Source organism: Humulus lupulus, chromosome 6 (genome assembly GCF_963169125.1).
Source record: "Humulus lupulus chromosome 6, drHumLupu1.1, whole genome shotgun sequence".
Taxonomy (NCBI): Eukaryota; Viridiplantae; Streptophyta; class Magnoliopsida; order Rosales; family Cannabaceae; genus Humulus; species Humulus lupulus.
The window spans coordinates 6,255,302-6,279,767 of record NC_084798.1 but is presented as its reverse complement, the minus strand read 5'-3'; the positions used below and the strand labels follow the sequence as shown (position 1 = coordinate 6,279,767).

General features: G+C 36.5%; 2 protein-coding genes across 2 annotated transcripts; both read left to right on the top strand.

Annotated features, from left to right (window-relative positions):
• The first annotated feature begins 11,612 nt into the window (after positions 1-11,612).
• LOC133784585 (F-box protein FBW2-like) lies at positions 11,613-12,427 on the top strand. The gene is made up of 2 exons (XM_062223880.1): positions 11,613-11,818; positions 11,926-12,427. Exons 1-2 carry the CDS (start codon positions 11,613-11,615, stop codon positions 12,425-12,427), a joined length of 708 nt encoding a protein of 235 aa, XP_062079864.1.
• An 8,333-nt stretch (positions 12,428-20,760) lies between these two features.
• Positions 20,761-24,228, top strand: LOC133781531 (receptor-like protein EIX2). The gene is made up of 2 exons (XM_062220565.1): positions 20,761-23,803; positions 23,911-24,228. The coding sequence occupies exon 1, from the start codon at positions 20,827-20,829 to the stop codon at positions 23,698-23,700; it is 2,874 nt and encodes a 957-aa protein (XP_062076549.1). The 5' UTR covers positions 20,761-20,826; the 3' UTR covers positions 23,701-23,803; positions 23,911-24,228.
• Positions 24,229-24,466: the final 238 nt, after the last annotated feature.

Here is a 24,466-nt window from a genome sequence, read left to right as displayed (position 1 = left end):
AATTGGCATTTTTACTGTTTATTAGTAGATGATATGCATTATTAGCGGAAATTTTTGAAAATTATTTGCAGCAAAATATTCGCCGTAAAAAATAAAAATATTTTCATTTTCCTTTAAAAAAAGGAGGAAAAATTCCCACATAACTTTTCAGAATATTATTAAATGCAAAATAAGATTAGGTATCGCTGATAATACTATTTATACTTATTAAAACAATGTCGTCCAATATTATCTGCGGTGAAATTTAAAATTTATTTACGACGACATGTGTTGCCACAAATAAGTGACCTGATACCAGATATATATGGTTGGTCCCGTTCTCCATTTACCCCAATTTTCTCAGGAGCGCTATCGTATCGTTCTTGAGGACGTGAGATGGGTCTGACACATATTTGCGTAACATCGAGATGTGGAAGACGTTGTGACTATCGGCTAGTGCTGGCGGTAGGGCTAGTCTATACGCAACTGTTCCCACTTTGTCCAATATCTAAAAGGACCTATGAATCGGGGACTAAGCTTGCCTTTCTTTCCGAACCGCTTGACACTTTTCATAGGAGATATCTTCATGAAGACTTGATCTCCAACTTGGAATTCCACATCGCGTCGCTTGGTATCCGCATAGCTTTTCTGACGGCTTTGAGCAGCCAGCATACGCTGTCTAATAAGCGTTACTGCTTCTTGAGCTTGTCTAACAGCTTCGGGCCTTAGAAGCTGCCTTTCTCCTACCTCGTCCTAGTGCAACGGTGATCGGTACCTTCGTCCATATAGCAACTCATAAGATGCCATTCCGATCGTTGACTGGTAGCTGTTGTTGTACGAGAACTCGATCAGCGGTAAGTACTTGTTCCACGATCCTCCGAAATCAAGTATACAAGCGCGTAGCATATCCTCTAAGATCTGAATCGTACGCTCAGACTGCCCATCTGTCTGAGGATGGAAAGCTGTACTAAGGCTTAACTTAGTACCCATAGCTTGCTGTAAGCTTCTCCAAAATCTTGACGTAAATACTGATCCTCTATCTGACACTATCGTCTTGGGGATTCCATGCAATCGTACAATCTCTTGGATGTAGATGTTGCATATTGGTCTGCCGTGCATGACGTTCTAACAGGCAGAAAATGAGCCGACTTGGTTAGTCTATCTATTACTATCCAAGCGGAATCATGCTGCTTGTTCGTCTTTGGTAGCCCCGTCACAAAATTTATGGCTATATCATTCCACTTCCATTCTGGTATGCTAAGCGGTTGCAATAAACCTGCAGGCCGCTGATGCTTTGCTTTCACTTGCTGGCATACCAGACACTTAGATACATACTCAGCTATGTCCTTCTTCATCCCTGGCCACCAATAGACTGCCTTGATGTCATAAGTCATCTTGGTAGACCCTGGATGAACTGAGTACGGGGCATTATGCGCTTCTTCTAGGATTGTCTTCTTAATACTCTGATTTTCTGGCACGCATACCCGATCCTTATATCTCAATAAACCTTGGCTAGATATTGAGAAATCTGTATTCTTGCCTTCTCTGACTGCTTCCATATGTGGTGCTAGCGATTCCTCATGTCTCTGACCAATCCGTATGTCCTATTTGATTGGATAGACAAGTTAGCCAGTTTGCCTATAATCACATCTATTCCGGCACTGATAAGCTCCTGCTATAGAGGCTTTTCAATTCCGGATAAGGCTGCTAAGTTCCCATAGCTTTCCCTTACTAAGCGCATCGGCAACTACGTTCGCCTTCCCTGGGTGGTATAGGATTTCGTAGTCGTAATCCTTGACTAATTCTATCCACCTGCGCTGCCTCATGTTGAGCTCCTTCTGTGTAAAGAAGTATTTTAAACTCTTGTGGTCCGTATAAATCTCGCACCGTCCTCCGTAAAGATAATGGTGCCAGATTTGCAATGACCACCGCTGCCAACTCTATATCGTGAGTTGGATAGCGTTGTTCATACTCCTTCAACTGACGTGAGGCGTAAGCTATCACCTCGTCGTTTTTGCATCAACACGCATCCCAATCCTAGCTTTGATGCATCGCTTTAGACAACGAACTTATCGTCGGGTGTCGGTACACTAAGTAATGGTGTTGAGCAAGGCTTATCTTTAAGCAACTGGAAGCTTTCTTCACACTTATCGTTCCAGTTAAACTTTTGTTGCTTCCGGGTCAGGTTGGTGTGTGGAGTGGCTATCTTAGAAAAAGCCCTCTACAACTTTCTATAGTAACCTGCTAGCCCTAAGAAGCTTCTTACTTCTGACGCGTTCTTTGGTCTAGGCCAATCCTTCATGGCCTCTACCTTCGATGGATCTACTACAACTCCGTCTTTTGATATGATGTGCCCGAGGAACGCCACTTGCGAAAGCCAAAATTCGCATTTCTTTGAACTTGGCATAAAGTTGATGCTCGTTCGATCGCGTCAAAATCATCCTCAATGTTCCTCGTGCTCTACTTCATCCTTGGAGTATACTAAGATATTGTTGATGAACACAACGACGAATTTATCCAAATAGTCTTTGAAGACCCTATTCATTAAATCCATAAACGCGGCTGGTGCGTTAGTAAGACCCAAAGACATAACCAAGAACTCGTAACGTCCATAACGAGTCCTAAAGGTTGTCTTAGGAATATCTTCTCCCTTTACCTTGAGCTGATGATACCCGGACCGTAAATCGAATACAGTCGCGCCTCGGAGTTGATCAAACAAATCATCAATCCGAAGTAGCGGGTATTTGTTCACTTTATTCAGCTCACGGTAGTCTATGCACATGCGCATACTTCCGCCCTTCTTCTTCACGAATAGTACCGGAGCTCCCCATGGTGAATGGCTTGGCCTAATGAAACCCAAGTCTAGGAGTTCTTATAGCTGTGTCATTAACTCCTTGAGTTCCGTAGGTGCCATCTGGTATGGTGCCTTAGAGATAGGCTCGGTGCCGGGTACTAATTCTATCGTGAAGTCTATTTCTCGATTTGGCGGCACTCCTGGCAAGTCATCGGGGAAAACTTCTGGAAATTCTTGTATAACCCGAACATCTCCAAATTTGAGTGATGTCTCCTTCTCCACATTCGTGATGCTGGCTAAGAATGCTTGGCATCCTTTCTCCATCATTCTCTGAGCTTTGAGAGATGACACTAACGGTGTGCGTAGTCCTGAAGCTTGTCCCATGAAGCATCGTCTCTGGCCGTCAGGAGTCTCGAACATCACCTTCTTGCGTTTGCTGTCGATCGTTGCGCCATGCCGTGCTAGCCAATCCATGCTTAGTATTACGTCGAAGTCCCTGATTACTAGCTCTATCAGGTCTCCTTCTAGTCCTATGTCCTCAATCTTGATCGGTAAGCCTCGTACTATTCGTGATGATAGAACTACTCTGCCCGAAGGCAACTCGGTTACAAACCTAGTTCTAAATCTTTCACTAGGTTTGTCTAGTTTTTCTATCATTCCTAACGAGATATACGAGTATACTGCTACCAATCTAGCGATACATATACTATTGAGGATAGGATCTGACCTGTAAATCCTTGTTACTAGCATGGGTTCCTCCTTGGGTCAATGCAAAGACTTTGGTCTGGAACCATCGTTTAATCCTTCTTCTCCTCACTAACATTCATCAGAAACCTTTCTACTTCGATTGCCGTTTCTAGAACATTGGCATAGGTAGTGGTTCCCAGGTTTGCTAACTTAACCCCTAATTCCATCTTTGGTCTAAGTCCTCTGACGAACTTGGTCAACCTCGTAAAGTCGGTTGAGACCAACTCTGGTGCAAACTTGACTAATCTGTTGAACTGACGAGCATATTCTTCTACCATTAGCGATGAATGCCGAGGTGTAATACTTCTTGTGGAATGGCTCCACAAATCTTGTCCATATCATGGTGGTGACATCGTTAGTCTGATGAACTAAGTCCCACCATACTCTGGCATCCTTCCTGAGTAATGACGAGACGCAAGACATGCGGTCCGTATTACTGAGGTTCATGTGCGTAAGAATTGGCTCCACATTCCTTAGCCACTCTTCTGCCTCAAAGGGGTCTATAGTCCCTTCGAAGTTTGGAGCGTGCTGTTTGCGGAACCTTTCATACACTGACTCCATATTCGGTACTGGATGTGGCGCGTAGTTCGTCACTGGCCATCCCCCATATGGACCAACTTGTTGGGGTGCTAGGGCCATTTGTTGTAGCTGCGACTGCGGTTGCGGCGGAGGCTGAGGCTGAGTCTGCGCCTGTTGACGTTGTTGCTGCAAGAGTTCCTCGACTTGTTGTCGCCGTCTAGCGATTTCCACGGTGTTGTCAGCTGACGGTGTCGGCGCGTTGCGGCTAGTAGTAGTACGCACTCCTCTTCTGCGAACTGGAGGGCATCATTGGTCGTTGGAACAACGTTGGAGGCGTTTCCGTTGGTGCGTGCAGATCTTCGGAGCGACTTCTTCACCAAAAGTTCTAACAATCGAGAACTTGTTAGAACTTACCCTAATAGGCTCTAAGGCAAAAACTTATTCTAAAACAAACATATCTCGGACCTATTTATTATGACTTCTTATGAAAAATTATATAGGTCTTTATTTATTATTAGAGTGGGTTTCTATACTTAGAAAAACAAGTCATCTTTATTTTCTAAGTGTGTTTCTAATCATCCTATATGACTTAATTCTCAGGCTCGACACTTATCTTTGTTCCAAAGTTAACCATATTGAGGGAGGGCTGGGATCAGTAAAATCGTTCCCACTACTAAGGCCCCCTAACTCTCAATAAGGAAACTTGGTTCATTGATTTGTATCCACCCTCACTGAACTTAGTCATTATTCATTTTATTTATTACTTATTATGATTGCAAAAATAAAATCAAACTCATACATGATGATAAAATAACAAGAAATCAATTTGGAAAAAGATTTTCACTTATTACAATCATAAAATAAAGAAATAAACAAAACAAACAATGAAAAACTAGCTATTCTAAAAATCGGGATCTTCTACATCCGATCCTTCATCTAGCATATCATTATCTATCTCCTTATAATCATCATTGTCTTGAGCCTCAAAATTTCCTCGGGGAAGATTCAAGAAGATCCTATGTTGTTGCTCATTAGTGAATTGAAACTCTAAATCATAGGTGAGCTTAAGTATGAGAGAATAATATCTTAGGGCTGCTTGTAAGTCATCATCATTATTTATATTCTCCCATATTTCTTCTAAAGTTAAAATTGCTGAAGGAAAATCTTTTAAAAGCCTAATTACTAGGACATATTGTTCTGCAGCTCTCATCATGATTTGCTTAGACTCTTGAAGGTGACCTATCTCTTTGTGGAACAAAATCAATATTTGAGTGATCTTTTCTAGTGCTCCTATGGTGTTTCTTGGCTCCCTTATTCTTTTTAAAGCCTTAATGGCTCGGATATCCTCATTGCTTAAAGTTCCATTCATTCTTAACTGAAACATAAACACTAAAGTCGTTAGCTATACACATAGACAAAGTAACTTGTAACTTGTAACTTAAACACTTACTTGGCGGTCCGATTCGGAGCTTTGAGCATGTGTATCGAGGAGAACTTCATGCGAAGGAACCGTTTGCTCTGATACCAACTGTAACGACCCACTAATCTAGACTATTTGGACCATTAACGAATCTATACATAAAACTTACAGTTTTGCGGAAATACCATAATTTTATTGAAAATTGTGGAAACAAAGGTTACTTTCATAAAATAAGTAGGATATGGGTACCCGTTGTCTTTAAAACAAAAATAACTTAAAAACTAAAAAGGGTTACATAGAAAATGCGGAAAATACATTTAAAACCATAAAAGCATAAACAAGACTACATCCTCGAATCGAATAACGCTCGGCCCCTTGACTCCATTCACCATCGATACACATCCTCTAAGCGTCACGAATCTTTCCACCTCTAAAGCTTATTTCCTGCACATAAACAGAAAGGAATGAGCCTAATGCCCAGCAAGGAAAATCTAACACATAGTCATACACATAAATTTCATAATAAACGTAAAGACATATCATAACACATAATACACTTATTATAATGGCCATTATTACTTGGGGTCCCATAGACTAAACAAGTCATATGCCCATGGGGTTAGTGGGGTCCTACTAGTTAAGTAGGTCATATGCCCATAACCCATTTGGGGTCTTGTTAGTCATATGGGTCATATGCCCAAGCCTACAAACATATATACATACATATCCATAACATATTTATAACATATTTCATAACATAACACATAAGATAACATAAGCATAAAACATATAGATTCTATCCTATTTTCCTTACCAAAGTTACCGGGATTATGGACTGAGTTGGGACTTTTGGAACACTCCTAAAACCATAAGAAAGAGTGAGTCTAAAGAAAGGAGATGAAATGAAAGAGATGGAAAGACTAAACCATAAAAACATACTTACCAACTTATATGCTTAAGAGCTTGGATTCCCTAACCAAAATAAGAATAAGGTTAGGGGACTGAGTAGAAGGTTTTGAGAAAGGAAATAACATAAAATACAGAAAGGAACTAGAGTTTTGGGTTTACCTCAAAGATTGCAAGATCAATCTAACCTTCACCGAAATACTATAGAACTCACTTCCCAAAGTGTTTGATAAGCTTATGATGTTTAAGCTTATAGTTTTTCCCCAAACCAAGTGTTTACACTCTCACACTCACTTAACACTAGCAGCTTCTGAACTTAGAGCAAATGGTGAATAATGGCTGGGTACTAGGTCCTATTTATAGAGTTTGGGAATGAAAATATCTTGATTTTACTTGAATAAAAATAATGGCTTTTTAGGTGAAAATCATTTGAATAATCGTTCAGCAGAGGCTGAAGACTCGTTCACAAGATGCTGGACTGTTGAAGGAGTTTGAATGGCTGAAAGGAAATGAATTCAAAAGAGTTTGAATCCATGCTGAAGGAGGCGATATATCTCCCCCTGTAGGCGATATATCGCCTGGGCCAGTATGCCCGAGGCGACCGTGCATCGTTTCGTGTTTTCCGTATCTACGTGCTGCGACATATCGCCCCCTATAGCTGCGATATATCGGCATACGCTGAATATTTAAACACGAAATTACACATTTTTAGCTAGGTTTGAATGGAGTAAACAGCCTTGACTAAGCCCTCAACGTACTCAAAGCTGCTGACTGACCCTATAACATTCAAACTTTACTCCTTATTATATTTAATCCTCAAAAATCTTAATCCTTAATTACCATTCAAAACATGTGCTTAAAATCCTATTGGTTGATGTCTAAACCTTATAATATAATAATATAATCCTTAATATCAGTCACTTTAATCAAACCTTAGGTTATACTTAATATTCTTAAACTATAGGTTAAACTTAGAAAATCTATAAGTACTACTATGAGTGTCCAAATAATTCCCGGTCTGAACCAAAAATCCACAGTAACAAAGATAATGCTATAAATACTATCATACTATTATCTATCTTAGCTAAGTAAAGTTCTTGGACTCTACAGGTACCTGCCACGGGAGTTGGCTGTGAAGGTGGCGAGCGCTAGCGTGCAGGCGTCGACTTATTGCCACCTTGAGCCTCTCACTGAGAACCTCCCGCAACTCGTACATATCTTCTTAAGTGTCCCTGTCTTATCAGGAACTCAATCTCGTCCTTCAGCTGGTTACACTCATTGGTGTTGTGCCCATAGTTGTTATGGTAACGACAGAACTTTGTTGAATCTCTCTTGGAGATATCTTTTCTTATAGGTGTGGGTTGTCTGTAGGGCACGCTCGAGCTGGTCGCCTGGAAAACCTCGGCTCGGCTTTCAACAAGGGCAGTGTAATTGGTGAATTTCGGTTCATACCGATTATTTTTGGGACGTTTACTCTCAGAGGCCGAGGTTCGCCATTCGCTCGCTTTCCACCATTTTTTCCGTTGCCGTTGCCTTTGCTGTTTCCATTGGGCTTAGACCCATTGGCGGCTTTGGCGGGTTCTTCTTTGGGCCCTTTGTTCTTTGCTGGTGACATGCCTTCATTGGCAATCGCGTCCTCAAGCTTGATGTACCGGTCAGCCCGATCTAAAAACCCCTGGGTACTTCTAACCCCATGCTTCCTGAGGCTATTCTAGAGGGGAGAATGGCGCCTAACCCCAGCGGTTAGGGCCATCATCTTGCCTTCATTGCCCACAGTCTTGGCTCCTGCTGCGGCTCGCATGAAGCGCTGAACGTAGTCCTTTAAAGGCTCCCCTTCTTTCTGGCGTATCTCGACCAGTTGGTTTGCCTCGGTGGGGTGCACACGACCTGCATAAAACTGTCCGTAAAATTCCTTCACGAACATCTCCCAAGATATTATACTTGCAGGAGGGAACTTAAAGAACCACTCCTGAGCAGCATCAGAAAGGGTCGCTGGGAAAATCCTACAACGAGCATCTTCAGAGACTTTCTGAATGTCCATTTGTATCTCAAATTTGTTCACATGAGATATTGGGTCTCCATACCTGTCAAAATTTGGTAGAGTCGACATCTTGAACTTGCTGGGGGTTTCTGCCACAACAATCCTTTGTACGAAAGGGGTGCCTCTCCTCCGATCGTACTCGATATGCGATGTCCGCCCCTCGACCAGTTATTGCACAGCCTGGTTCAGGGCATCGATTTGAGCCTGAACGGCTTTAGGAATTGCTGGGGCCTCTTGTGCCGAGGGAATGTACTCATCGTGCCTTTCTCGGCGATCATTGAGTACATCCCTCAAGTCATCGTCTCTTCGCCACTGCTCGCTGGCTCCGAGCTGGCTAAAGACGTTGTTTTGTTTGGGCTGCCCCCCAACATTATGTCCTGCTTGTCGGTCTTCTCTAGGTGGGAGGCTTCTGCCTCCACCTCTCTCCTCGTTCCTCCGACCAGCATTCCCTCTGCCAGAGTCGGCCTCATTGTAGCCAAGGCCATCTCTGAATCTTGACTAACTATGGTGGGACTGACTGTCTCCTCTGTTGCCTCCTTGGGCTGGAACTTCCCGAGCGTTAGGGGGAGGCCTACGTTGGTCGGTGGGTCCTCGTGCATTGTCATGCCGTGGGGGGCCCCTGATCGCAGAGCCTATCTCTGAGTTCCTTCTGTTGGCAGAAGGACGCTGCCCCCTGCTCGGTGGATGCAGCTCTTCACCCCCTGGGCGTCTAGGGCTGCGGGGCTGCTGCCCGACCCTATTCTGCCTCGGGCGAAGGGGATTGCCTCGACCAGCCTAGGACGGAGGCTGCATCTCAAGATCCCTAGGCGGGATATCATCCTAAGGCATCGGTGGCTGCTCCGGCCTTTGAGGGCTTGTTGGCTGGAGCAGAGGGCTAGGATTAGGACTTCCTTGAGGTGGCCCACTTGGGGGTTGATCAGGCTACGAGGCAGGCGCAGCCTGATTCCTAGCCAACTGGAGGGCTACTTCAAGGGCTGCCATGGCATCCCTCTGACGACGGTCCATCTCTGCCTGTCGTTCGCTCAGCTCTTGGCGCTGGCGCTCTATCTCCCTCTGTTGTGACACCATTAACTCGGCGACACTCTCTTGATTGGCCCTCAGAGCGGCGAATTCATCCTGCAACACCCCCAGTGTTGTTTTCAGGGTCTCAGAGTCCACTTCCTCCTCATCGAACTCCAAATGAGGTTCGTCTTCAGCCACATTTGGGGGAGGAGCCTGGGATGGTGCGGCAGCAGCCTGTCCAGTCTTCTTGGTAGTCTTTGCCATTAGATTTTCTTGGATTCAAAGCTCTCAATGAAAGCACCTGAATGTTGACCCTGATTTTGGTCAACGACACAGAGTCTAGAAAATGACAAGAAAGTAATATAGAGTTTGAGAAATTAATCTAATGGAAAGATAAAGAACACATAAGTTTATAGTGATTCGGCCCCAGTGATTGGTAATGACCTACGTCCACTTGATACTATTATTAATATTGATCTCCCAAGGTGTGATAAAAGAACTAGGGTTCCTGAGTTTCACAGACCTTTGAAGATAAAAGCAATACAACGATGGATAATAGTAGTATGATTCCGAAAGAAAAGGACCCCCCCCCTCTTTCCTGAGCTATCTCTTGTGTATTTATAGGCTCAGGAAGAGTTACATGAATTAAGAAATAATATATATCCTTAATGAACGGATCTGCAAGTCATAATGAAGAGATATTCTCGGATATCATTACAACTGTACAAATCTTTACATAAATGAGCGGAATCTACGACCAGACTGGTCGTATATAAAACTTGATCTTTTCATGCGAGAATATGCTGATCGACAGGCGAGCTGTATCTTTGTTACGTGTCCGCCACGTGTCGTAACTTCTTGCCACGTCATCAGCAGCTGATTTATGGATAAACACTACTAACTATTATAATTGAGTAGTTGGTAATTAATGACCAACCATATATAATTTTTTATTTATTTTTTTAATGACAAATTTCTTGGAGTACATAATTTAGATAATAAAAAATTAATTTTTGTAAGTTCTCAATAAATATTACATGAATTATTAATTTTTTTTGTGTTAATTTGCATCTTGTGCATTGGAGCACAATTACAAATATTGGACCAAATATAACATTAATTCATTTTTTGTGCTAAATTTAACACAAAAATTTGACACAAAATTTACATTTTGCATTGGAGATGGTCTAAGGTAGTAAGCTCATTTGTAGGTGTGAAGAGTTTAGTGGAGGGTGTAAGTGTAACCCATTGAGGGAGAGACCAGGCTGTCGAACTTCCAGGTGTTGCAATACAGAGGCATTTCTCCTTGTTCTTGTGCTGTTTGGCTAACCATTGACATGTCTATCTTATCACCATGTTGGTATTGTTCCTTCCAATTACTCTCCAACATCTACATATTCCAACATAGTGCATTGTGAAGCCATTGAGATTGGGATTGCTCCAAAGAGTTTGCTGTTATCCAAATTTAGAGCTATGATCAATTTATTCAATTGCAACCAACAATTGGGAAGGCTTCCAAATAGTAGATTATTGGAAAGACCAAGAATATATAGGTGAGATAAGAAATGATATACTACTCTCGATCTTTGTCACATTTTCATTATGTAATAATATTTTTTTATCAGTGCTCATGATCTAATAACAATAATTAACATTGAACGTACTGTATATTCTTAAAATAAACATAACATTGGCCAAACTCGAATAGGGGCAGAGAGATTAAACGACATGATCATATAATAAATATTATACTTTAATGATGGTCAAACTCATCAAAAGTTGCATTGTCATTAATTCAATATATATTTATAATTAGGCATGCAGTTCTTTTTCAATTCCAATAAGATAAATTAATTGCAGCAATTGAGTTAATAATGAGAAATTATTTCTTGCGACTGTTGAGCTCTTCATGCATCTTACAAGTCTGATACTGAAGTACTATAAATATTATTGAACTATACATATATGTGATAATCTTCAATTAAATTGTCTCATATTTTATTGATCGTTTTTCTCAATTCTTATATGATATTTCTTCTCAGTAAGAATGGAATTGTTGGGCTGAATTGATACCAGAAGCACTGGTATTAATCTTTACAAAGTTACCATTACGAGACAAACTTCGCTCAGTGCCACTCGTTTGCAAGTCATGGAGCAAAGTTATTGTCGAGCCTGATTGCTGGCATGACATAGATTTTGAAGAAATGGATGACTTACTAGATCTTGATGATTCTTATTATGTTTACACGGTTATAGAAGACCTTGATGAGTTCAGAACCGCTGATGTTATCAAGTCAATGCATTTTCCACTGTTACTTGAAATGTTGGTAAGAAAAAATTCAGGCCAAGTTCACTCCCTTTCTTGTGGTGGTTTGCTCAATGCCCAAATATTATCTCTAGTTGCTGACCAGTAAGTATATATAGACATGTCAGTTAATTTATATATGCATATTGGTTTTAAAATTTCATATTGTAAAGTACATGTACATGTATATTTACTTCTGTTATATATTGTAGTGCCCAATCACTTCGGACATTGAAGATGCCAGGGACTAATTTAAGCAAAGATTCAACAATATTTGAAACTGTATTAGCTGTGAGACTCTCCTCATTCTTAGTTCATTTGGATATAAGTAAGTGCTATGGAATAGGAGCCTCAGCTATTAGGGCAATTGGCTATAACTGTAAGAATCTAGCCAGATTAGATATGAACTTTATTATGACTAATAATGGCACTAGTGATGAAGAGGCTTTTGCTGTAGCATCTACAATGCCAAAGCTAAAGCATCTTGAAATTTCCTATTTGACCATTTCTAATGAAGGTGTGCTCAACATCCTCAGCAGCTGCACTCAACTTCAATATCTTGACATTTCTGGTTGTAGCCATCTGCAAGGTTGTGAAAGACTGTTTGAGAATTTCTCTGGTTTGAAGGTTTTTTTACCTCAACAAGAATCGGAAAAAACTTTGTTTTTAATGGATAATCTGTATTTGACTTGTTTCTTTGAATATCCAATTTGATTTTCTCTTTATTATTATTATTATTATTTTACGTAGTTTGTAGATTTAATTTGTATAGTTTGGCTACTCATCTCATGTTAATTCGGCAACACAAAAAATAGAATTGATTTGGTACCTCCCACTAGATTGGAGTAAAATATTTCATGATCATAATAGTATTTGCATAATTGTTTAACTTGGATATTTTGGAATGCATAATTATGATACGAGAATATTTGGATTAGAGACCCTTGATGCACAGTTCATTATCGCATCTGACATTCTCTCAAGAATGTTGCTAAAACTGGAAGCATCAAGTAGATATTGGAACGAGGTAGTTATAGGGTGAGTACTACTAAAGGCAGGGCGGGCTCTAATGGTGTGCAAGTTTGACTACTGCACAGGACCCCAAAAAAGAAATGGCCCAATATTTTCTTTTAATGTTTTTCAGATTTTTTTTTAATAAACCCAATTAAACAATTCAAAATATAGGGCCTAATTTGATTTTTTTTCTCTATTTTTTAGTGATTTTTTAGTTTTTTTTTTCTTTTCTTTTAGTGTTAAAATTTTTATTTACAAATTACAATTTTTTTATTAGGGGTCTAATTTTTAAATTTAGAACAGGGCCTCCAAAATATTTAAGACGGCCCTGACTAAAGAGTTACACTAGAAGTAGGGTCTGAGGCTCTGCGCTTCTTTAACCGTCGTTATCTAATTCCTGCATCTAATAGAGTTTTAGATATATAATAAACGTGTTGTTGCTTGCTATCTTCTTCACTTATGAGAACGACACTAATAGTTGTTTTTGACACTTAGAACAAAATACAAAACATTCAATGTAGCTTAACTTACTAGTAGACTAAGATGGTGCACTTAGTCTCACATACATAAATCACTTTAAAATAAAACACTTTTTTGATTATGACAAAATACAATCAATATTATCAAAGAGTTATCGAAACAATGTTTGAGAGTCATTTCTTTATAGTTGAAGAGTACTGAGCAGCTAAGGATGGAGAACTTGCACATTTGATAAGATAAAAATAATAAATAACGTTCCCTAATTTAGAGATGATTTGATTAGCTGAGAAAATCAATTCTGACAGCAAAAATTAATCTATTTTGGACAAATTGATAAAGAACCTAGTGCATGTTTGTGTCCAAGTACATTGTACTATTTTTTCCTGTAATAAAGGAAATTAATGTACAGAATAAAATGATTCACAAATTAATTATATTCTTTTATTGAATCAAAATAAAAAGGAATAAAACAAATATTTATTAAATAATTGAAATATCTTATTTTATTTGTTTTATTGTCCAATGACTGAGATCACACAAGGATATTATCCTTAGAATTTGATCAGGATCTACATAAACCAAATAAAGAAACAAAATTTCTTTTTATGTGCACTTATCCAAAAATAAGATATTTTTATTTAATAAATGAGTAAAAATCATTTTATTAATTAAATATACTTAATAAAAAATGTACCTACATTTTATTAGTCATATAATACAATTTATGAATAATAAAATCACAAATGACACAAATTAGAGAAATCTAATAATTTGATTCATCAGATTTACGAGATCCAAATTTGACTCATCACTTTTGACATAAATTGACACTTTTTAAAGAGATGCTAATTTAGGATTTAACAGTAATTTTCTTTTTTCAATTTTTATATGTACTACTTTTATCCAATAAACAATTCAACATTTAAGAGAAAATGAATTATTTCAATTTTTAACCTAATTGAATGAAATAAATGATTAACAAATGTTATTAGATAAAATATAATTTTTAAATAAATATAAAAAGATTTTTTTTAAAAAGTATTATTGTAAACCCAAATTTCCTAATAAGGCTTAGGGCCTTGATTTAGGGCCAAGATGACAAATTATGGAATTATATGATTATGTGATATTTATGTGTATCATTATGTGATTATGTGAGTTATATCACAATATGACTTGATATGCATGCATGTTTAGGTGTATTAAATATGCATGTGGGCCCATTTCTGATTAATTGGACAATTTTCATAATTTGACATATATGTGGTATGTGTGTGGTACTTCATTATTATTTGGTTATGCTTGGGTTACTCAACACAAGACGATCCTTAGAGGCAAGGTGGTGGGAAAGTCACAACGGGATTCATACTTGACTCGGAGTGAGTCAATGGGTATTTAACACATTACCGGGATATTGGGTAATGGGAATAAATATTTGATGATAAATTGAGAGTTAGTGAGATCAGGAGGAAATTCTGGGAATTTTGACTATTTTACCCCGGGGGGGCGTTTTCGGGACCCCGAGCATTAGGATTTGCTTGAGGTTACTTAAGTTTGAAGTAACCTGTCAGAATTATAAAAGAACGTTCAGAACATTCTCTCTCCCTCCCGTTCCATTTTTGACATCCGAAATCATTTTCGAAGGAAACTTGAGTTTTAGGAATCGGATTCAAGCAATGATCGAGGCATGTCGATTCTAGGGAAGATTAAAAGCTTATTAGCCGGATGATTTAGTTGGGAAACGACTCAATCAGAAGTAATTCAAGTTTTAAGTTCTAAGTTTTTAAGGGCTTCATTGGTATCCTATTAGGATACAATTTTATGATTTTGAATACTTGAAATTGGTGGGACCCATCATAATATTTGATTGGTAAACTGTTTTTAAAAATTAAATTCAAATCTGTATCCAAAATTTGTTAAGGAAAATTGAAAACGAGAAAAGTTTGTTTTCTCAATTTTGAGAAATTCTTTTCCAAAATCCCACATCTTCAGTTTCTGTTATATTTTCAAATTTAATACCAATCACAGATTCTGTTTTTTAAAACTCAAAAGTAGTTTACTGACATTGAACCAATCATATTTTCAAAAACATGTTTTTAGTTACTAAATTCAGATTTTCATTTCAGAATCCCACTTTTCAAAATACAGTTTTCTAATCGCGAACCAATCATACCCTAAAGTTTTTAAGCTTTGATTGGATTTTATGTTTTGATGAGTGTTTGAATGAATTGAAGCTTGGGTTTTATTGGTGTTGGATAATTATGATGTTTGGGAACTTTGATTTTGGGATTTGGATATGTTTGGGTAGGTTTAAAGTGGGAAAAATCGAAGGAAATGGCTGGTTTCGTGGCCAAGTCGCGACCTTGATCTAGCAAGTCGCAACTGAGTTGAACCAAAAGCCAGGAAGAGGAAGCCTGGGGGGCGCGCTGCAACCCAGAAGGGGTCAAGTCGCGGCCCGCACCCAGAGCCCAGGCAAGGGGCTTTTTGACTTGGGGCAAGTTGCGACTCACTAGGCCAAGTCATGACCGACTTGTGCATTTTTTCCTAGATTTGGTTTTTAATCGTGGGAACTTAACTCTAAGGGCCTGAGATCGATCCTACTACCCAGTTGAGTAGGATTTGGCGTCCCGGAGGCTTGGGTTGGGTCCGGAAGTATTTATTTACTCATTTTTGATGAGTTTTTATATTATGGTTGTGGCTAGGTTATCGCTAGAGGCTTGGAAACAGGATCGTGCTTGTGGCTAAAATTATTGGTAACCTGTGCTTGAACCAAATGTAAGAAAAATGCACCGAGTATGTGACATGCATGGTTATTAATGAGGCATGTTGCGTGCTCTATATATGGACATTGATTGCATTGTAAATGCATAGCAGCACATGTGATTAGGGCATGACATGAATATTGAATATGGAATTGATCAAAACTTGAGTCTCTGTAAATGTGCATGATCATAATTATGCTAGTGAATGTTGAGTAAGCATGCTAAATGTCTTATATTTGGATATTTGACATATGATATATGTCTGGGTGCATTGCTTACTTGTGAGTGGTACGACTCATTAGTCAGAAACGACACTGGTCGTATGGAATTGACCTATGAGTAAGCGTATTGAATGCATAGCCGACATGATTAGATCTAATCATTATGAGCATTAAATGCTTGACCGACCCCAAGTTCATGACTCATTAGTCACTTATCTGATTAGGGTGCAGAGCCCAAGTGTGTGACTCATTAGTCACCTACCAAGTGCGTGACTCATTAGTCACTTATCTTATTAGGGTGAATAGCCCAAGTGTGTGACTCATTAGTCACCTACCAAGTTCATGACCCATTAGTAACTTATCTGATTAGGGTGCAGAGCCCAAGTGTGTGACTCATTAGTCACCTATTCAGAGATAGACTCATTAGTCATCTATCCTGGAAGCATATCCTCAGATTGGCTTAATAGTCATCCATACAGGAGGGTAGGGCCCGTAATCATTTATTTGGACTTGCTTGCATGCATGAGTAGGGCTATTATTGCTAGGCATGCATATTATGATTCAATGACATGTTATTACTTGTTCATGAGCATATTGAGTTTTCTTGCTGAGTCTCGGCTCATGGGTGCTATGTGGTGTAGGTAAAGGCAAAAGAAAGCTGGACCATGATTGAGTTGGAGAGCTTAGGTGACGATGTGTACATATGCGGCTGCTAGACCACCACGGCCGAGGGTTTAAAGAGGATTAAATCCTATTTTGCTGCTTAGGTCGGCTGGTTGTAAATCTTTTATTGTAATTAACCTTTAAAATGTATTTTGAGATCTCAATATATACAGTAAACGTTTTTGTGAAACGTTGTATCTTTGACCAAAACTTTTTAACCCGAAACCATTAATCACATTTAGTTACACGATTATGACCAAATGACTCGGTTAACGAGTTTAGCATTGTTTAAAATACACAACGTAACGGTCCCTGGGTAGTAGGACATTACAATTATTATCAATATATATTTATAAATATTTTAGAGTTTAAATATCAAAGTTAGTGGGATATATATTTAGCAATTTTTTGAAGAAAAAAAAAGCTGTATACAACGTGTTGGTTTAATTTTTAATTTTAATTTTTATGTATATTTCATGTTACAATTTATCAAACATTTAATTTTATAATATAGGCATTGTTTATTTATTTAAAATTTATATAACAATAAATTAATATATTTTCTAAATAAAACTAAGCAAATATGTATCATATGTTACTTTAACTAATATAAATATATAGGGAAATTTTTATGTATGGACATTATTTTTGCTTCTTTTGGTATGAAAAAAATCTATTTTCGGCACGTGAAACATTATAACCCATATTTTTTTACCTGATGAATATGTACATTTTAGTTATAGCAGACATCTCTTCAGTTTTTGGAAAATTCTGAATACTTTACGATGCCAAAAACAAAGCTTAAACAATCAATTGAATGCGTATAGCTGATTATTTTGAACTTTGTTTTTGGTATCGTAAATTATTCGAATTTTTTTAAAAACTAAATACCTATTATAACTATAAAGTATACAATCATATAAAAAAAAATAGATTATAATATCTCTACGTACCAAAAATAATAGATTTGTTCCTATCAGTTATTGAGACATATACCAATTAATAACTTGAACTTCGCTAGAAAAGTACATTGCAAAACAATAATTCAAGAGCAGTGACTACTAAATTCACTTTATTTTTATTTATTTTATTATAATTATTATGATTACTATTTTGAAAACTAGTAAAACTATGTCGGATTCTAGTAAAAGATATTCTACATTTCAATAATTCAATGTTTGTCATTTTCAATAACTAAAAAGTAAAAAGAATATTCTACATTTCAATTTCTGTCCACTCATGAACAAAATGGTCCAATAATTCATCGACGAGTTTACTTTGGTCCTACTCTATATGTGAATCCTATCACACCCATCGACATAATAATAAGATCGAAAGAGCTAGACTCAACTAGATCTTCTTTTCCACTTCGATCGAGTGATGTAAATTCATATTTTCAAGCATCCATATTTGACCAATGTTATGTATGTGTGTGTGGTGTTAAAGTTCTTATGGACGTACAAAGTTAGGCAGCAACGCAAAGAATGGAGAAAGTGAGACCATTGTAGCTCTCAAACAAAATTGAGGTACTACAAAAAATCTTAGTTTTAGTCACAATAATTTTTGTGACTAAAAATAAAAAATTTGTGACTAAAAAAAATCATCTTACTTATATCATCACTAAAAAGTATGTGGTTAAAAGTATTAGTCACAAAAATCACAATTTGTTGTCACCAAATATATTTTTAGTTACAACAAACTTTATCAGTAAAAATAATAGGTTGTGACTAAAACTACATTAGTGACATCTTATGATTAAGTATGACTTTTTAGTCACAAGTAATTTTTGGTTACTAAAAGTGACATTGAGTCACACAAAATATATGTTGTTACTAAAAAGTTGTCACTAAAAGTTACTTTTTTTGTAGTGAGGCAGTACTACGTAGCTAGCTTGGTCCTATTCTATAACTACTTGTTTACGATTTTAATTTGTAGTTACTATTATTTGTAGGGTTTATACTTTTTTGACCCTGTGTTTTGTCTCATTATTTGTTTGGACCCTGTGTTTTGACAAATTTTTTTTTGGACCGTGTGTTTTGTAAAATGATTTAAATAGACCCATAAACTTAATTTTGATGAAGAAAAAATTGAATATAACAACAAAATTAGCGTGTCTTACATATTCAATTATTTATCATAAAAACATTAGTTACTCCACTTCACCATTATTACTTTTACTTTTGTCAATAAAATTTATTTATTCTGTAATTTTTGTTATTTTTGAAAAATAGTAAAACTATATATCTCTATAAGAGAAATAAATGCATTCCAACTTAATTAATTATTAATAATTATTGTAAGCATTTATGTTAATTATTTCTATTAGCCTAGAGTTTAGTGGACGCTGACGGTGAAGAAAAATCTTCAAAGAACATTACAAATTGAACTTAGAAAATCTAATATAAAATAAATAAATTAACAAGCCGGCAATGAAATTTCCTCAAAAAAAGACCAAGACAATTAAGGAAAATAAAAAGTCTTCATCCATTAAGACAAAAACAACAAGACCACCAAATTCAAATAAAAAAAAATTAACCTTCTTTGTCATAGTATGAGTGATCCTTGTCAATCTAGGGATTTTGTGACCCATTTTTTATTTTTATAAAGTGTTGATTTTAAGATGCTTTAATTTTTTTACTTGAAATAATACTCGAGTAATTAAGGATTTACCACTTAATCTGTGGAATCATCCATTATAAAAAATAAAACAAAAACAAATACCACCAAATTCAAAAATGAAATAAATTAATTAATCTTCTTTTGCTTTATCTTAATTTTTTTTAAAAATAAACAGTATTATTATTTGTCATGTTTTCGTCATAGAAAAAGAGCTATTAAGCAAATTTTTACGTGATTGAATAATTAATAAATTATTGCACTATTAGTACTCAAATAATTTTATTTTAATAAGCTTTTGGTTATGTATATTCCAACCAGAATTACTTTCCGAGCTAATATAATTCCTTATCATGTGATATTTAGAACTGTTAGCTCGAAAACTAAGCATAACACTATTATATGCCACTTTCTTTCTCCAGCCATACGCGTCCAGCACAACATATTATTCTATAATATATCTAGATATATTCTATTTAAATAAACAATTTCAACATTAATCTATTATAGTTTCTTTCTTAAATTTCAATACTTATTAAAATATTATCCGTTGTATTCTAAACTAAGACAGAAAAAAGGGGCACTAAATTTGACTGGTATATAATATAATCACACTTTTTTGCTATTGAGACAGATCACCTAATCCATCAAAATTGTTTGTTGGTGGGCAGTGGTCATTATCAAGGGGACCAACTATTTTTCATGGAAATTTAACAATGAATACTTTATTTTCTTTTCTTTAGGGAATTTCTCAGAAAGAAAGAGACTTCATTTTAAATTTTATCGGTGAGACTCTCAGTATTCTCGACCTTTGAACAGTTTTCGACGCGATTTTTTTATGACCGTGTATATTGTAGCTATTTAGAACATCGACGCGATTTAAAAAAAAAATCTGAATGGTTTACAGTACCGAAAACTAGGTTCAAATATGTTATTGCACGCATGACTAATTTTTTTATGCGCATGGAAAACAACATGTTTGAACCTAATTTTCGGTACTGTAAACTATTCAGATTTTTCTGAAAATTACAAGATGTTCTAAACAACTACAATATACACGGCCATAAAAAAAATCGCGCTAAAAACTAATTACGAGTCGAGAACACTGAAGAGCCCCACCAATAGGACGTAAAGTGAAGACCCTATAAGAGAATTGTCATATATATATATATATGAGTGTTATTATTTCACTTCTTAAAGTGTTCAACACCTCTAGTTAGTGATACCTCATAATAGTAACCTTTTTGTGGTGTTGGACACCAGTAATGCTGTTTAACAATTCTCTCTCTATATATATATATATACTGAGTTTGATGCACAACTCATTCATTACTGATAAACAATTCAAATTCTCAATATGATGGTTGTTGTGCTTGTGTTCTTGCTAGCCACTACTCATGTTTTGGGTAGTAGTGATGATGACGAGGGACTGCATAATGGAGCTTCTCAGGTACAATACTCGTGTATAGAAAGAGAGAGACAAGCTCTTCTCACCTTCAAACAAGGCCTTGATGATATTGATAACATCTTATCATCTTGGACAAGGAACAACAAAGAATGCTGCTCATGGAGAGGTATCAGGTGCGATAACTTAACTAATCATATTGTCATGCTTGATCTTCGCCCTAATTTGATCCCTACTTATGACGACGATTTCGATTGGCTTCCTATGGGAGGTGAAATCGGTTTCTCTTTGGTTCAACTCCATTACTTGGAGCATTTGGATCTTAGTTACAATGATTTCACTACAATTCCAAAGTTTATCGACGCTTTCACAAATCTCAGATATCTCAACTTGTCAAAAAATCCTTTAGTTGGAACTATTCCTCCACAACTTGGAAATCTCACCAAGTTGCATGTTCTTGATCTTACTGGCTCTTTCAGCAAGTTGACTACTAAGAGTTTCAAATGGCTTTCTCATCTTTCTTATCTCAAAATCTTTAGATTGAGAAGTACCAATTTTACCCAAGCTTTGGATTGGTTTGATTCCTTTAAAACAACTCCATCCTTGTCGTACTTACACCTACATGATTGTCAATTTCCTGAGTTGGATGATTCTTCTTTTTCTCCTACAAAAAACTCTTCAAATTCAATCACAACCCTTCATGTCTCTGGTAGCACGTTTGGAACTTCAACAATTTCACACTTGCTTAACTTGAGCAATAACCTTATTGATCTCTCTCTACAACTCAATTTCCTCATCAAAGGTAGTTCTATTCCAGATTCTTTTGAAAATCTAAGATCTCTAAGGCGTTGTTACTTGTTCTCTAATCAGTTTGAAGGAGAAGTACCAAAATCAATGAAGAATCTTTGCCATCTTCGAGAATTAGTCATGGTTCGCAATAGTTTCACTTCCACCCTTCTTGATATCTTAGAAAGCCTCAAACATTGTAATAACAATTCCTTAGAAATTCTAAATTTGGGTTTGAACAAAATTGAGGGATATTTTCCTGACTTTGAAAAATTTCCCATGTCTCTTAAAGACTTAAATGTCAGAGAAAACAAACTAAGTGGATCATTGCCTATTGATATTTCAAAGATGTTACACTTAAGAGAGCTTGATGTGTCAAACAATAAGTTAAATGGTACTTTACCAAAAACTATTGGCAAGCTCTCTTTTCTTAACATTTTGGATATATCCAAGAATTTTTTCACAGGAGTTGTCTCTGAACCACTTCTTGGGAACCTCTCCAAGTTGCACTATCTTGACTTGTCTTCCAACTCTTTAACTTTGGAATTGCCATTCAACTGGATTCCCCCTTTTCAACTCCAATATATAAGTTTGAGATCATGCATGTTAGGTCCTCATTTTCCTTCTTGGCTCCAAACACAATCAAATGTTTCATATCTTGATTTATCTAGGTCTGGGATAATATCTAATACCATTCCCAAATGGTTTTTCAATCTAACTTTCAATTTATATTATTTGGATCTATCTTTCAACCTTATCAATAGTACCTTGCCAAACATTCCACTAAACTCCAACAATTTTCCTTATGTTGATTTAAGCTCTAACAAGTTTCATGGCCATATCTCACCTAATTCTCTTTTCAAAGCAAGTGTGTTGAATCTTTCCAATAATACCCTCACAAAATTTGTGCATCACTTTTGCACTACTCTACATGACAGGGAAATGATAATTCTTGACCTTTCCAATAATCATTTATTGGGAAGCATTCCTGATTGTTGGTTTCATCTACAACATTTGCAAGTTCTTAATTTGCACAGTAATAGATTGTCAGGAGTGATCCCAAACTCAATTTCTTCTCTACATGAACTTGAAACATTGCATTTGAGGAATAATAGCTTGTCAGGAACTTTACCATCAACCTTGAAGAATTGCACCCAATTGACTTTTCTAGATGTTGGAGAGAATAAAATGGAAGGAACTATACCACCATGGATTGGAGAAACACTGAAGTTTTTGGTTGTCCTTCAACTAAAATCTAATAACTTCTATGGAACAATACCATCAAATCTGTGTCATCTTCATTTTATTCAAATATTTGACATTTCTCAAAATAATATACATGGAGCTATCCCATCTTGCATCAACAATTTCACATCAATGGTTGAGGTTCTAATGCCTGAAGAGGAATTTAGATCAATTTCAGTATACTATAATTTTGGTCGATTATTTTATGGATTATATGACAATAATGCATTTGTTAGATGGAAAGGAAAAGAATATGAGTATGAAAATATTTTGGGATTACTGAGAGTCATTGATCTTTCGAGCAATAGATTAGTTGGAGAGATTCCCAAAGGATTGACAAATCTTGTGGAACTAGCTCAATTGAACTTGTCAAGGAATAATTTGAGTGGAGTCATTCCTGAGAATATTGGGAACTTGAGTAAGCTAGAATCACTAGATTTGTCCCATAACAATTTTTATGGTAACATTTCTATGGGATTGGCCAAACTCTCCTCTCTGGCATATTTGGACCTATCATATAATCACTTTTCTGGAAGAATCCCTACTGGCACTCAATTGCAAAGCTTCAAAGATTCTTCTTATTTTGGGAATTTTGGACTATGTGGACCTCCACTTTTGACTGCATGTCCTGGAGATGAGGAAAAAATCAAAGATCATTTTCCAGAAAATAAAAGCTATGTTGAACATGATCAAGGAATGTTTGACATGTCATGGTTTTACATCGGGCTAGAAGTTGGATTTGCTCTTGGTTTTATTGGAGTTTGTGGAACTTTGTTCTTAAACTCTAAGTGGTGAGTTGCCTATTTTCGGTGCTTAAATAATTTTGAAGATTGGCTTCACCTTATGATTCGCATTAGAATATCTAAATTAAGAAGACACCTTCAAAGCTAGATGCATGGTTAGTAGTTTTTCTTGATTTTTTTTCCTTTCATATATTAATTACCAAACATGTAAATTATGATTGTTGTTTCCCTAAATCAATGTGTTTCATATTTATATTTACAGATTCATATTGGAAGAACACTTTAGAGAAATCTAAGTTGTTCTATTTCCTGAATATGAGAGAACATGAAGAGAAGAATAAAGATGCAGTGCTTGCCCATTAAATGCTATTTGAGGTATACTTATGGCTTTTATGTTGTTTTTATATATTTTGTTTTCAACAAGTACAATAATTTTTCTTAAGTGAAGCACTTTATGATATGATATTTTTATATAGCTTTGTTGGTTGAGTTGTTTAAAATGTATTTGGCTAAATGTGTATGTAGTACCTGAACTTTAATGATAAAACATGAATGGGTAAGTGGTTCTATATATGTATTATTTTATTTAATTTTCTTGGATTTGTAATTTACATTCGTGATGAGAAATTACTTTGAATGTTGGAGGAGATCCAAGGGTCACAGGATAACAACAATGTTATGTCTAAGGGCTGAAAATTAGCTAGCTACGATGCATACATAGGTATTTAGTAAAAGAGAGAGAGATGAGACTGGTTGAGAGTGTCTCTGACAAACAAAATGGATATTCTACTCAATTAGGCTTATGGTGCTAAGAACAT

Excerpts from the sequence above, each read along its gene's own strand:
- LOC133784585 (XM_062223880.1), top strand. The coding sequence starts at position 11,613 with ATGGATGACTTACTAGATCTTGATGATTCTTATTATGTTTACACGGTT. Across the intron at positions 11,819-11,925 it reads TTATCTCTAGTTGCTGACCA|TGCCCAATCACTTCGGACAT; the intron begins GTAAGTATATAT and ends TATATATTGTAG.
- LOC133781531 (XM_062220565.1), top strand. The coding sequence starts at position 20,827 with ATGATGGTTGTTGTGCTTGTGTTCTTGCTAGCCACTACTCATGTTTTG.